General features: G+C 38.4%; 1 protein-coding gene across 1 annotated transcript; it reads left to right on the plus strand.

The window, feature by feature from the left end:
• Positions 1-1951: 1951 nt before the first annotated feature.
• Positions 1952-12764, plus strand: ilrun (inflammation and lipid regulator with UBA-like and NBR1-like domains). The gene is made up of 5 exons (XM_067586591.1): positions 1952-2245; positions 5565-5719; positions 5907-6104; positions 6339-6640; positions 9730-12764. Exons 1-5 carry the CDS (start codon positions 2088-2090, stop codon positions 9763-9765), a joined length of 849 nt encoding a protein of 282 aa, XP_067442692.1. The 5' UTR covers positions 1952-2087; the 3' UTR covers positions 9766-12764.
• The last annotated feature ends 1559 nt before the right edge of the window (positions 12765-14323 follow it).

Consider the following 14323-nt stretch of genomic DNA (forward strand, 5'->3'; position numbering starts at 1 on the left):
TTGTGTCTGACATGTTTTGTCCACAAAAAATGTTCAGTTTCCATGTTAGAGTATCCTTAAAATAACATCTACTGCTTCTCACTCATTGAAAAATTCAGAATCTATGAATATGTAAATATTTTTCATTTTAAAAGCTTAACTGACACGATATCTCCTACTTCACTGAAAAGTCCATTATCATTGTATGTGCACTGGAGCTTTCAAGTTTCCACATCACACTAGTGTAAACTGCATACTCAATGATGATTAGCCCCAAACAAATTAAAAAAGAAAAAAAAATCATTTTGAGCAAACTATGTGCCAGTTTATTAGATATAACCAGCTAAACCTAGTGTAATCTAAAACAGCCCTGCAATAAGTCCTACTTTCATGAATGTTTAGTTGTTGTTTGAACTGTTTTAGAGAGGTGTTGATTCAACTTCATTGTCATTTGGGTGCCTGTAGTTTGAATTTTATTGTGATTATTTTAAATTAATGAGAGTTGATTCTGATATTTAGTCTACATTCATTGATATAAATGGTGTACAACACTAGACACACATCCTAGTATTCAGTGGAAGAAGTACTCTTTACTTTACTTTAGTAAAAGTACCAATTAAGCAATGCAAAAATACTCCATCACAAGTAAAAGTCCTGCATGAAAAATACCACTTAAGTAAAAGTACATAAGTATTAGCAGCAAAATGTACTTCAGGTATTAAAGTAAAAGTACTCATTTTGTCCCTCTGACTGATATATTATTAGGTATGACATCATTAGATTATTAATACTGAAGCATCAGTGTGCTGGAGATGGAGCTTATACACAGTTAGCTAGTTTAGTCCAGTGGTTCCCAACCTTGGGGTCAGGCCCTCCAAAGGGTCACTAGATAAATCTGAGGGGTCGTGAGATGATTAATAGGAGAGGAAAGAAGAAAAAACAAAGTTTTCAGTTTTTGGAATTTTTCTGTAATCTTTGATTTTTAGTGAAATATTGGATAATTTGAACATTTATTGAAATGAAACCATGTGAGAAGTTTAGAGGGAAAAATCACTATTTGGTGTAGCTGTTGACATAGACATCTGAAATGTGATACGACTACACACTGCTTTCGGTAAGACATCAAAAGCCAATCAATAGTTTGCCAATTCTTTTTTGTATTGGCTGGTGTGTATCAGCTAATATTAGTAAAGAAGAAAAATAATTCTTTTAATTCATTTCTAAACCAAGTTAGTGAGGGTTTCTGATTTTTACATTTTACAGAATCAGGTTTATTGCCCAGTAGGTTTGCACATAGAAAGAATTTGTCTTGGTATTGTGGTACATAACAGTCAAAAATATACACAAAATTAAGTAGTCCTTTATAATATAAAAAATACAATACAACAAATTGTATGTAAAATATATTCTAAGTGAGAAGAACTGCTAGGCTACATGTTTACATTTTAAATGGAAAAGAATGAGATGAAATATACAAAATATTGACCAGAAGTAACACCAGTGCACCAGTGTGCAATTAACAACAACAACAACAACAACAACAACAATAATAATAATAATAATAATAATAATAATAATAATAATAATAATAATAATAATAATAATAATAATAGGTCGCTTTAATGTAACGTGAAATGTGATATCAAAGATCACATACGTGCAAATATAAGATTATTTTACGTTAATTTTATTAACCCATAATTACGATGATATTGACCATATCAGATATTTCTCTGGGGATTATTTTTTTTTATTAGAAATTCTGCCGTGCATCAAATGGTGTGATGTATCTGCTGCTGCTACATGAACAACTTGGATTTCATTGATAAACCAATGAAAAAGGGGGGCTGCAAATAGCAACAGATGACGTCGACGTCCACTACGTGATTGGCGAAGGTGACGCGCGGGCAGTTGCAACGTCAAACATTCCACCCCTCCAACCTCCCCCCCACAACCCCCCCCGCCCCCCCTCCCCCCGGTCGTGCCATGCGCACTGACGGTTGTTGTTGTTGAGCTGGTTGTTATGGCTGGACGAGGCCTCGGACTAAACTGAGAGAGGACCCCGCACCACCCCCACCCCGTCTCCGTTACGGGACACCCGCCACCCCATGGAGGGCACGGACATGGACGTGGACGCGGAGCTCATGCAGAAGTTCAGCTGCATGGGCACGACGGACAAGGACGTCCTCATCTCGGAGTTTCAGAGGCTGCTGGGCTTTCAGCTCAACCCAGCCGGCTGCGCCTTCTTCCTGGACATGACCAACTGGTGAGTGCGGGGATAGGAGGGCCTGTTGTCGGACAGCAACACGACGCGAACCTGGCAGCATAATTAGCTTGTTAGCATACGTTAAAATATTTTTTAAAAAGCTAAGTTAGCTACTGTTCATCATTCCTTCACAGGAAATGACAGTTAGTTAACTCATAACGATCGTTTCAGGGGCAAACGGAAGTAAAATAGGTAAAGTTTGTCCCCACTGTGAGTTTTAGTAAGCTGAAATAATAACAAAAAATTCAGCTAACTAGCTATCTGGCTAATTTAAAGCACAGGGAACCCTCAGTGTAGATTAACTGCCATATTACGCAATAGTCTTGAGAGCCAGTTAAACCGTGAAGACACAACTCAAAGCAGCGGCGGTCACTGCACGTTAGTCTGATGACGCAACCAGTCGTGATCGATCAACGAGCTGACAACAAGTGGGGATTGATCAAGTCGCCTTTGTGTCCCCTGATTAACTGATATCAATCTTCTAGTTGATCAGTGCCCGATGGCCTTGATCAGAGGAGAATCCACCCCCCAAATAAACCAGAATTCACATGGTCTTAGTGTTTATGTGTCACTTCGGACAGTCAGTGAAGTCGGGAAATCACCTGACAGTTGTTGGATTTTGTCCACTGACTGAAACTGCGTCTGTTTTCGTTTATATTAACGCACAGCGTATAGAAATAAGTCAGTATCATCTCAGGAATAGTAGAACAAAAAGCCCTCTGAGGACATTCATACTTCAGTCAACCAGTAGCACTTTTTTGTTCAGGATCTGGGTGACTGCCAGGGTCCCTCAGGCAGTCTGTCTTGTCATCAAGTGGTAAGCATGTAATGGCTTAAATAAGAGTCGCATTCCCTAAAGGAGCAATCCACCAGTTTTTACACAGAAAAATCATTTTAATGGTCATGGTTAGTGTTACCCAGTCTTCAAAACACATATAATGTCTTCTATGACTCAAGAGGTGTGTTGTCAAGTCTGAGACAATAAGCCCTCATTATGTCATTAGGGTTACCTCAGCTTGGGCCAGGCGGGGAGGGTCATGAACCCCCCTAAATGGGGGTGGTTCCCAGTGTGTAAAGGGACAATAAAGAATGAGATATTTCTGGTACCCAAAATTATGTTTTTTAACTCATTTAATTTAACTCATTTTTTTGCTTTTTTCTTGTGAAATACATACTTTAGATGTTTAGGGCACAGCCCCGGTTACATCTGGTATTAACATGTGATCTGTATCTGGATGCCTTATCTGGATAAAGACATCTGATCAATGGGTCTGCAAATTAGCTAGGTGGAGTTATGGGACATGTTTAAACATGTCCCAGGTTAAGAAACTGCAGCCAAGATTGGACATCATTCAGACTTCTAGTTACTGCTGCTACTCTTGGCTTTTACAGGGCTCGCTATGCTTCGCTGGCAGGAAGAGGTGGAGCGAGGTGACCTTTCAACTTACTGGGACAATTTTTTCTTATGAATGTGGTCACACTGTACGGATTGTATGTAGACTTGGCTGAGATCCAATCACAAAGTGAGCGTGACCACCTCCAAAAAAATGTGGTCTGGCTGATGCATGCTGAGTGCATTTACACCTTGCATTCACATACGTTTTCTTTATCAACATAATGTATCCAGATACATATAGGATGTTAATGCCAGGTGTAAATGGGGTATAAAAATCCTTAAAATGAAAAAAAGTCATGGAAGAAAAATTAATTTTTCAGTTGAACTGCTCAAGCTTTTTGTCATGAAGGGTCACAAGTGGACTTCATTTTAAGGGTCCACAAGCCAAAAAAGATTGGGGACCACTGGTCTAGTGGAAGACGCTAAAAAGTGGCATTATGGAGAGTGTAGGCAGTGTTTTTGCTTGACCTATACAGGGGCTTAAGGATCCATTTACACCTGGTGTCAACATGTGATCTGTGCCTGGGTACGTTATCTGGACATTAATATCCGATCAACGGGCCTTTGCATTTACATCTCGTAACAAGCGTTGTTGTTATCTCGATTCAACTTGTGATTGGATCTGTAAGTTAGTAAGTTAGCTGATCAATAAACATGTCACATCTCAGGTCAAGGGGGGGCAGTGTCACTCATTTTTCAATCACTTTTTGCGAGGGAAGATTTGAAGAGTTAGGTGACATTTCAACTTGCTGGGTGGATGTGTTCTGTGTTCATTCACACTTTTCTTTCACATGCGTTTTCCTTATTCAGCAAGGATATTCAGATACAGATCACATGTTGATGCCAGGTGTAAATTGGGCCTAAAAGTCCGGATATCCTCACCTCACATACATCTATTTTGTCTATTCTTTTTTTTAAATTGGTCACTTGTCAGTCCACCAACTTAATGGAAGTACAATGCCAAATTGCTGGAGTACCTCTTTAAGCATCTGGCATTTATTGTGTCTCTGCTCGTACTCAAGGAAATAAAAAAGTATTTAATCATTTCAGCCGTAATTATTTGGTCTATAAACTGTCAGAAAATGGGGAAACAGGCCTATGACAATTTCCCAGACCCATAGATAATCAATTTACTGTCAAAGAAGACTTAAAAAAACAGCAAATATTCACATTTTGGACACTGGAACCAGTAAAGTTTTTTCTTTGCATTTTTGCTTAAAAAAATAACTTGAGCAATATACAGTTTTCATGGAAGACATTTTAACTTGTCAAAACAGGAAAAGCATAGGTGGAATTAATAACATCATTGATGGCTGCTTTCCATTTAGGTGAGTCAGTGCCAGGACTCCGGTATTGTCATGCTCAGGATGGAGCCATCGTTAATGTTATTATTTACAGCTGTGATTTTTTTTCCTGCTTTGACGAATCAAAATGTCTGCTGTGAAAATGGTCTATTAGCAGATTATTAACGAATAGTGTAGATTAATTATCTGTCTATCAATCACCCAATTGCTTCAGCTTTTGTATAAAGTGCCTCCCACACTAATAGAAAAATGTGTCAGTAAAAGAGATTGAAAATAATTCCCAGGAGTGTCCCAGGATTTGCTCTGTCGTTCATTATATGTGGAGCATTTCCAGGATTTTTTTTTAGATGCCTCACAGTTTGTAAGTGGGTTTTATCTGTCTTTAATCTGTGTGAATTCTATTTTAGGTAGAATTTGCATTTTATTTTCCAGAATCAAAATGGTGCACTGTTACATTTTGATTAAATAGTTTGCTCAGCAGCAGATTAACTGTCTGTTCTCATAACGTTACCTTATATTGTACCATTAAAATACAGAATCTCGGTCAGGATTACTTGGGCAACGTTAACTCCAGATAACACCGTGCTCTCTCGCTCCCATCCCCTGTGTGTCGGAACAGGAATCTTCAGGCTGCCATCGGTGCATATTACGACTTTGAAAGTCCCAATATCAACACGCCATCCATGTCCTTCGTTGAAGATGTGACAATTGGGGAAGGAGAGTCTGTTCCTCCAGATACACCGTTCACAAAGACCTGGAGAATACAAAACACAGGTGTGCGACACGTCTTTACATTCACACATTTAGATCATATAAGCACCCTTTCTTAGTCATTGTTTGTGTGCATGTGCAGTATATAGATGTCATGTAGTTTTCATATACTGTATGTCATGCTGCTGTTACACTGTCATGGTTTTGCTGTTGAGCTGTGTTTTAATACACTTATCTTTGTATGTTATAGGTGCAGAGTCGTGGCCTCCTGGGGTTTGTCTAAAGTACATCGGTGGGGATCAGTTTGGTCATGTAAACACAGTTATGGTGAAGTCTCTTGACCCCCAAGAAATATCAGACGTCAGCGTGCAGATGCGAAGTCCCACAACTCCAGGCATGTACCAGGGCCAGTGGAGGATGTGTACAGCCACCGGATTATTCTATGGAGGTAGGAAATCTATAATGAAGAAATTTATTAGGGCTGCAACTAACTTGTTTTCATTATGTATTAGTTTGATAACTTTGTCACAATTCCATTGAACTTGAATGAAGTCTTTAAATCGCTTGTTTTTTTCTGGCCCCAAAATATTTCCAATTTACTAATTAATTTATCTCCAAAAATTAGCAGACTGGTAGTTTGGATCAGTCAGCTCATGTTTGTGCATTCTCCTTTTCTCCACAGATGTAATCTGGGTGATCCTTAGTGTAGAAGTTGGAGGTCTCCTCGGCGTGACCCAGCAGCTGTCCTCCTTCGAGACAGAATTCAACACCCAACCCCAGCGCAATGTGCAGGGAGACTTCAACCCCTTTGCCTCGCCACAGAAGAACAAGCACGACGCGACTGACAGCTTCAGAGATCCCAGCGGAGCCTGGGAACGCACACAAGAGCCAATCCAGCAAGATCAAAACGGACTGTCTCATAATGCTGTAAATAGGTCGTCAAATGGTCTCCAAACCAATCTCTCTGTGGTAACTTATGGTCAGGTATGTATGCATCATATCATGAGTTTTACTCTATAACTGTGGAACATGGGTTGTCCTGTGGCAGCAAACTTAAATGGCAAGAAAAGCAAAAAACATATACAGCTGTTTACAGTATTTAGTGTGAATTCTGTCCTCAGTTTTATACATGTTTACGCCGGCTGGTGCGTTTATATCAAGTGCTTCCTTTAGGGGTGACCACATATGATTGACTGTTGTGCCCTTGTTTGACTCAGACTCGTTTCCCAGAGTATTATGACATTGCCATGTGTGAAATTTTGCCAAACATTAGTTTTGGATTGGGTACCGACATATATAATAACTGTTACAGCTGCAACAATCAGTCGAATAACCAATTAGTCGATCAACAGAAAATTAATGGCCAGCTATTTTCATAATCAGTTTATCTTTTTGAGGAATTTTTTAAGAAAAAATGCCCAAATTCTCCTTTTCCAGCTTCTTAAATGTGAATATTTTCTGGTTGATTTCTTTAATAGTCTATGACAGTAAACTGAGTATCTTTGGGTCGTGGACTGTCGGTCGGGACAAAACAAAACATTTTAGTTTGCATCTTTGGCTTTGAGAAACGGTGATTGACATTTTCCACCATTTGCTGACATTTTATAGAGCAAACAGCAAGTTAATTAATTTAGAAAATGATCAACAGATTAATCGATGATGAACCAGACCATGATTGACCAGATCTAGCTGTGAACTATTTTTAAGTCCAGCTGGTAGCTGGTATTAATACACACTGGTTTCCAGCTCTTGTAATTAGGGGACCAAGTACTTTCTTTTTCCATCTTTATTCTCACTTATTCAGATTACTTTTGATAACGTAAATGAAATATTTATATGACTTGGTTACTTATGGTTCAGGCATGATAGTGGCATATCATGACAGCTATTTGATGGATTGCCATGACATTTGGTCAAGCCATGCAAGGTCCCCAGAGGATGAATTGTAAGTACTTCGGTGATCTCTGATTCATCATTGAGCAGCACTAACAGGTCTAAATGTCCACTTGCTTAACAAATTAAGTTTCAGAGAATACCTCAAAATCTAATGATCAAATTCACGAAGTCTCAGCTGCATTGTGACATTAGTACTAAAGTGCCATTACTCACTAAACATCAGCATGTTTTCAACGTTGGTATTTTGCTCAAAGGACTCTTGAATCCAAATTTAAAGGTTAGCCAGTTTTTACTTACGTCAGGTAACAATATGGCCTCTCATTTGTTAACACCCTAAGACCCAATTTTATTTATTTTTTGTCCCACTAGTAGTAAAGAGCCAAGTATGGCAAAGTTTTCTCTTCACTTCTCATCTATTCGTTATCTTTGTTTTCTGGTGTGTAACGATCATTACAGCCAAATGTGACCTCTAGCATGGTTTAAAATTAATATCAGAGATAACATGTACTGTGGCTTAGGGTATAGTACTATAGAGTATCACTACTGCTAATTCATTGTGACATGTATCAGAAAAATCCTACATACAGCTTCTTTAAAGATTCAAGATTCATTTATCATTTATTATTACAACACAAGGTTGTATAATGAAATGTAGTTTGTAGTCCCCTTATGTTACTCATAAAAACAGTATTTATATAAATGGATAAATAAATAATAAGTCATAAAAATAAAACTATTGGAGAGCAGAGGATGAATTGAGGAGTCTCACAGGCTGAGTAAAGAAGCTGTTCTGTGGTCTGGTGGTACGACAGCGGATACTTTCTGTATCTATTGCCAGACGGCAGCAGAGTGAACAGGCTGTGGCCGGGCTGGGTATTGTCTTTTAGTATCCTTTGGGGTCTGTGCAGGCATCCCACCTCATTAATATCACTGATGCTCGGTAGATGGGTACCGATGATGTTCTGGGCGGTTTAAATCACCCGCTGCAGAGCCTTCCTGTCTTGGGCCGTGTGCATCTTATGCCAATTCGTGATTTTTCCAGTCAGGATGCTTTCTATTGCTCCTCTGTAAAAGTTAACTTAGGACAGGTATTTTGCGTCCTTAAGCTTCTTTAAGAAATACAGTCATTTCTGAGCTTTTTTTTTTTTTACTAAGGGTGGAGATGTGTGATGTCCATGACAGGTTTGCTGTGATGTTGATTCCAAGGAGCTTAAAACTGTTCACCTGCTCCACCTCAGCTCCACTGTAGACAGGGGTGTGTGTGTGTTTGCCTCTTTTTTCTAAAATATACATCAGCTCCTTGTTTTTGCTGACATTGAGCAGTAGGTTGTTTATGTTCTCTGTTGAAGAAAAGTCATCACAGCATCCACCTCAGTAGAAACAACTCGGAAGAAAATTTGAATTTTTCAGATTGGGCCATGAATTTTTATAATATACAGTATTATCACCTCACACCTGTCGCCATAGTTGAGCTTTTATTCACAGTTAGAGCTCATCTCCTTTCATGGGAGGCTAAACTGAAATCTGAAAATTAGACATACAAATCTAGATTAACCTGACTAAAACGACATGCGTCCACACCAGGTGTTTCAGCTTGTTTGTGCAAATACCTCCGTGCACATTTAAACACTAAAATGGGTACTTGTCCTACTCGATGAGCAGAAAATCATCGAAGAAGAAACGGCGTGTTATTTCTGTTTCACATTTACACATTGTGGAGGCCGGATTGGAAAAGCTTTGTTTTCGGGGGGAGAAACATACTGTTTTAGTCTGGACGGAGGGCCAAAACAGAGAGCAAAAGATGCATTTACTGATTTAGGCGAGTTAGTGTGGAGATGGTCGTAGTCTTAGCTTCGTCTGCCAGTCTGGACATTTAAATGAGGCACTAATTCAAAAAGACATGGACTGAGCTGCTTCCTACAGTACAAACATTACAGGTTTTACTACTCTGACCCAAAGACTCTCCACTCAGTGATACCACAGCAGACAGCAGTTTAGCTCGTTTTAACATAGTTGCCCCCTCCCCCCCGGTTTCATTTGGTTTCAAATGATTAAATAAAGAAAAGAAACAGTTTTACTTGTTGTTGGCATGCATTCAGTTTCACTCCTCTACTCAAAGCCCTTAAACTGAATTCAGTGTTTTACTTTCTTAATACATTTTCTCTTGTTTTTTCCAGGGTATTCATGGACCCTATCCATTTGGACAGAGCTAGAATGACAAAGACCCCCCCTCCCCCCAATTTGGAAGATGAGCATTACACCCTGGGAGTCCTTAAATGCAGAGGAGTTGGAGGGGGGGGGGAGGAACAGTTGTTTTATATTGACTCATGACAACCCTCTCCCCAACCCATGACCCTTTCCACGGAAACACAAACAGTGAGGTGATGGATTACATCAGCTACAATGAAACATCCCACCTGACATCAACAACCCGGATTCGCATGTGTAAATGCTTCATTTAAGAGTGCTATAAACCCTTAAAAAAATAGATACACACGACTATTTTTTATTTCCACACGCCTAACTAAAGGGAAAATCAACCCTAAACAACCAACAACACAATTCGTCATTTCCATGGGCAAGTCAATACTTTGTCTCTTCGGGGTTCCTACACAGGTCTGTACGGAGAGTACTACAGAATTTACTAGTGATTATAGATCATTCTGAGGCCTTGAAAAGTGCTTAAAAGAAAGACTGAGAAATTGTGGAATGTATGTTTTCATTTGGGAAAAAAAAAAAGTGTAATCTTTTATTCACAAAATTCCTCTAGATGACAGCCTTACACCACTTTCACTTACAAACCTGGTCAACGCTGTGGGATGTTTAACTCAAGTATAACTGGAGTGTTCATGTAAGATCTGCTTCTGCAGCTTCTATTCCATTCACATCACCGCAAAAACATAGAGTTGTTCGAGTTCATGGATAAATACATGTGCGGGTTAACAGGTCTGTTTTTGCTGGAGGTTTGCTTTTACAATTGAGGTTCACCATGATGTGCCCCAATTTGGTATAACTTTATAGGATTTATTTTCTTTATTCTGTCTTGTGAAAGGTTCAGACAACTTGTGATCTATTCCAAAAATGACAACAAGCTTGCTCAACCTCAAAAATACTTTGAGAACTTGTGATCTGCTGTCATTTTCCAAGTATTTTTGTAATTGAGAATCATGGAAATTACGACTGGGAGGACTGTAAGTCATTACCAGTGTTTATAAAAGTTGTGACATAGCAACTATAGGTTTATATTACATTTGTAGTTCAGAGTTCATAGCCAGTGTTCACCCTCGCAGAGCAGTTTTGGACCCTCTTTGAACCCTCCTTGGATTGATCTCTACCAACAGTAAATGCCTGGTTTTCCTGGTTGTTTGCATCGGTCTGAAATAAGTGTTAGCGTCTAGTGCAAGATCAGATACTTAATATTTAAAGTCACTTTCTCAAAATCAAAGATATTCACAGATGGGGGCAAATTTCTAGCATCTTTGTGTAAAAAAAAACAAAAAACATAACAAAAAAAAAAAAACCATGCCTGTGATCCCAGTGTAGGAACCCTGTCTCTCCCAAAGATAAAATCCAGAGAACCAAGACACTAATCTGCGCTGTCATCCAGCCACACTGTCTGCAGGTGCCCAGTTCAGACTGCATGGGACAATGTGGTATTTTTTTGTTTTTGTTTTTTTTTTTTTTTTTAGGGTGGGTTTTCACTTTAAATAGATGCTGAAGCGCAAAAGGAGTTTGAGCAAGTGAGGTGTGAGGAAGGGTTGAAAAAGCCATCTTAATCTATTTTGCCTGGTGAGTGATTTTATTTTTCCATGTCTGTGTACTAAGTGTGCGTGTGTGCGTGCATGTGTGTGTATGTATGTTAATGTGTGTGTGAGTGTGTGTGTATGTATGTTAGTGTGTGTGTGTGAGTGTGTGCATGTATGTAATGGTTTCTCTTTGGATTTAACTGACATGAAATGGTGTATACTACTTGGGCAAAAGGATGACGTGACTATTCAAACACACATCTGTATTGAGAGAGTTTTACTAGGTGTGGACCTCTGAAGTATTGTCGAGTGATTCTTCACCGTTTTGGATGAACTGACTCACTAATTAACCTGATGTTATTTATTTGTTGTCTTATTGTACACTGCAGATGCAAAAAAAAGCCCCATTTACAGCCAGCAGGTGGTGCTAAAAATCAGATGACCAACTAAAACTTGACTCCATGCTGAGTACATGATGAAAAAAAAAAAAAAGTGATACATTTTAGTTTGACTTTGGTTAGATTTAATGGTTTGCATCAGCTTTTTTTGGCACTGATGTTCTGTTACTGCTATTTGCACAATGCTTTTCACCACTTCTGATGATCTTTTTTTTTTTTTGTTTGTGATACCAGCATTTTTTTTTTTTCATAAAGTTTTGTTTTTCCTCATCTTCTCTCCCAAATAGGCCTTTTCTCTTCACAGCTTTAGATTTTCAGTTTCACCAATTTCTGATCATAAAAAAAATAAAGACTGATTGAACTGTGTTACTCTTGATCACACATATCTGCGAATGAGTTAAACAGTTTGTCTGCTATCACACCAGCTTTGATGTGTTCATTATGTCAGATATTGGATTTGATTGTGTATTTTGGGCTTAAAAAAATAAAATGGGAAAAGTTTTTGACGGAACTCCACCGTAGTGTTACATTTTTTTTCTAAAGGGGGCATTTCTAAACGTCTCAGACGAACAGAATTAATAAAATTAATGTTTTAATTTATCAAACTTTCTCCTAGTTTGTTGCGTTTGTGATCATGTGTACCCACTGGTAAAATTCACCAGCATTCTGTGTTGCAGCACTGTTTTATTTGTGTTGTGAGTCAGCTGAGAGTCCTCCTCCCAAACAGTATACACTGTTCTGCGGTGCTTCTTTTAGTCACGTCAGTCTTTTTTTTTTTTTTTCTTTTTTGCGTGTGTGCTTCCTTCTTGTGAGCTTGCTTGTGTGTGCGTGAGAGAGAGAGAGAGAGAGAGAGAGAGAGAGATGGTGAGGAAGTCTGAACATTGCTGGAATTTATTCTCTAGTTTTAGTGTGTGACTATGTACGGGTTTGAGATGAGTGGATGAGATGAAAGTTTACATAGTCCTAAAATAGCACATTTATCTGAAGAGAAATTGTCAAAATAAAGCTTTTTTTTTTCCCTGTATCTATAATTAAGCATTTGTATGATTAAATTAACACTGAAACTGACTTGTTGTCTTTTTTGATGTGTTCAAATTCCAGCTGTATTCACCTGTATTTTACTTCCTGTCACTTAAATCATAAATTTCACCTCCTACAATGTAAAACATTCAACAAAATAAGGAACATATAGTTCCAACTCTAAAATTTCAGATTTCAAAGAGCTTAATGATGTGTCAAAAGTAAAAAAAACATACTCCTAGGAGAAAGAGAGCATGTCTTGCTGCCCACAGAACAAACAAACGGGGTTACATAAAAGAAAGACTACTGCTGGTTATAAAGATCCTTAAGTTTTACAGAGTAAAAAGTAATAACTAAGACAAAAGGTTACAGGTTATCATTATCGTTATCGTCATCGTTATCTACTCCAACCAATCATTCCCATGAAAGTCCACAAAAGCCGATAAGGAGCCTTTTAAGGAAATCATTCAGATAGCTAACTACTTCATGTGGTCGAAAAATAAATATACACTCTAGTGTGTGTTGTGTTCAACTATAACTGTAAGAAAATGTCAAATGTTGCTTAGTAGATCACATTATTTCCTTTGGGAACTCTGTCTTTACAGGGTTTTATTTTCTCTTAATCATCATCCTCGTTTAGTTCAAACTAAAAACACCTGATTATGAGACTCTAATGTAGTGGTGAATTATGCATGATAGTAAAAATTCAAACAGCAGCGCAGGAAATAGTTGCTGTCGCGTTTGATTTATGTTGTTCTTTCACCTGCTCTTAACGATAACATCCCCTGCTTTGACATGTTTGGCTTCTTTTGAACAGTTGGCTACAAAAATAATTACGTAACTACTAACTCACAGAGACACTTCAGCACTGACAACACATGGAGAAGTTATATTGCCAATAAATTGTCCTGAAAAAAAAAGAAATCCCTCAAATGAGAAAGGGATCACTCATTTCAGAGGATATTTTATGATTTACTTTTCTCCCCCAAACATAAATAAGTTATACAAATGAATTAAACTTCTCATTCATGTACAGGTATGCACTTCTATAGGCAGCGACTAAATATGCTAAATAAGTTAGGTTTAGTGCTAGGGGGATTTTGATGTTGATTTGACAGACCAGCCATAAATTTAAACCATCAGTAAAACAAAACATACTTCTAACAAGGTGGTTTATCTCATGCGGGTAGGTCCGTATCATATATCAGTCTCTTGACTGAGAGGAGAGGCGCACAGACAGTTCCACTGCAGTGGTATCATTAAAATAAATACATGTCCAAATATTCAAATTTCCCTGTTTGTTTAGTAATGGCATACTGTACTTGACTCCTACGTTCGTAGGTTTCCAGAGCAAGAATGCACCACCAAATATGTACCCGTGGCTTGAGGAGAGCTTACGTCTTTCCTGACGTGATGGATTTCACAAGCTCCTACAATTGATCCCGGGTCAAAATGAATAAATCTTATACAAATATTCCTTTTGTGTCTGAAGATTGAGAGTAGAACACAGAGAAACAGGAAATATCAACATTATTCTTTGAAAACCGCACCGTCTGCTGATTTTAATCTACTATCTCCAAATCATGGCACTAGGCTACCATATGCAT

The sequence above is a fragment of the Thunnus thynnus genome, chromosome 4 (genome assembly GCF_963924715.1).
Source record: "Thunnus thynnus chromosome 4, fThuThy2.1, whole genome shotgun sequence".
NCBI classification, from domain to species: Eukaryota; Metazoa; Chordata; class Actinopteri; order Scombriformes; family Scombridae; genus Thunnus; species Thunnus thynnus.

Excerpts from the sequence above, each read along its gene's own strand:
- ilrun (XM_067586591.1), top strand. The coding sequence starts at position 2,088 with ATGGAGGGCACGGACATGGACGTGGACGCGGAGCTCATGCAGAAGTTC. Across the intron at positions 2,246-5,564 it reads TTCCTGGACATGACCAACTG|GAATCTTCAGGCTGCCATCG; the intron begins GTGAGTGCGGGG and ends GTGTCGGAACAG. Across the intron at positions 6,641-9,729 it reads CTGTGGTAACTTATGGTCAG|GGTATTCATGGACCCTATCC; the intron begins GTATGTATGCAT and ends TGTTTTTTCCAG.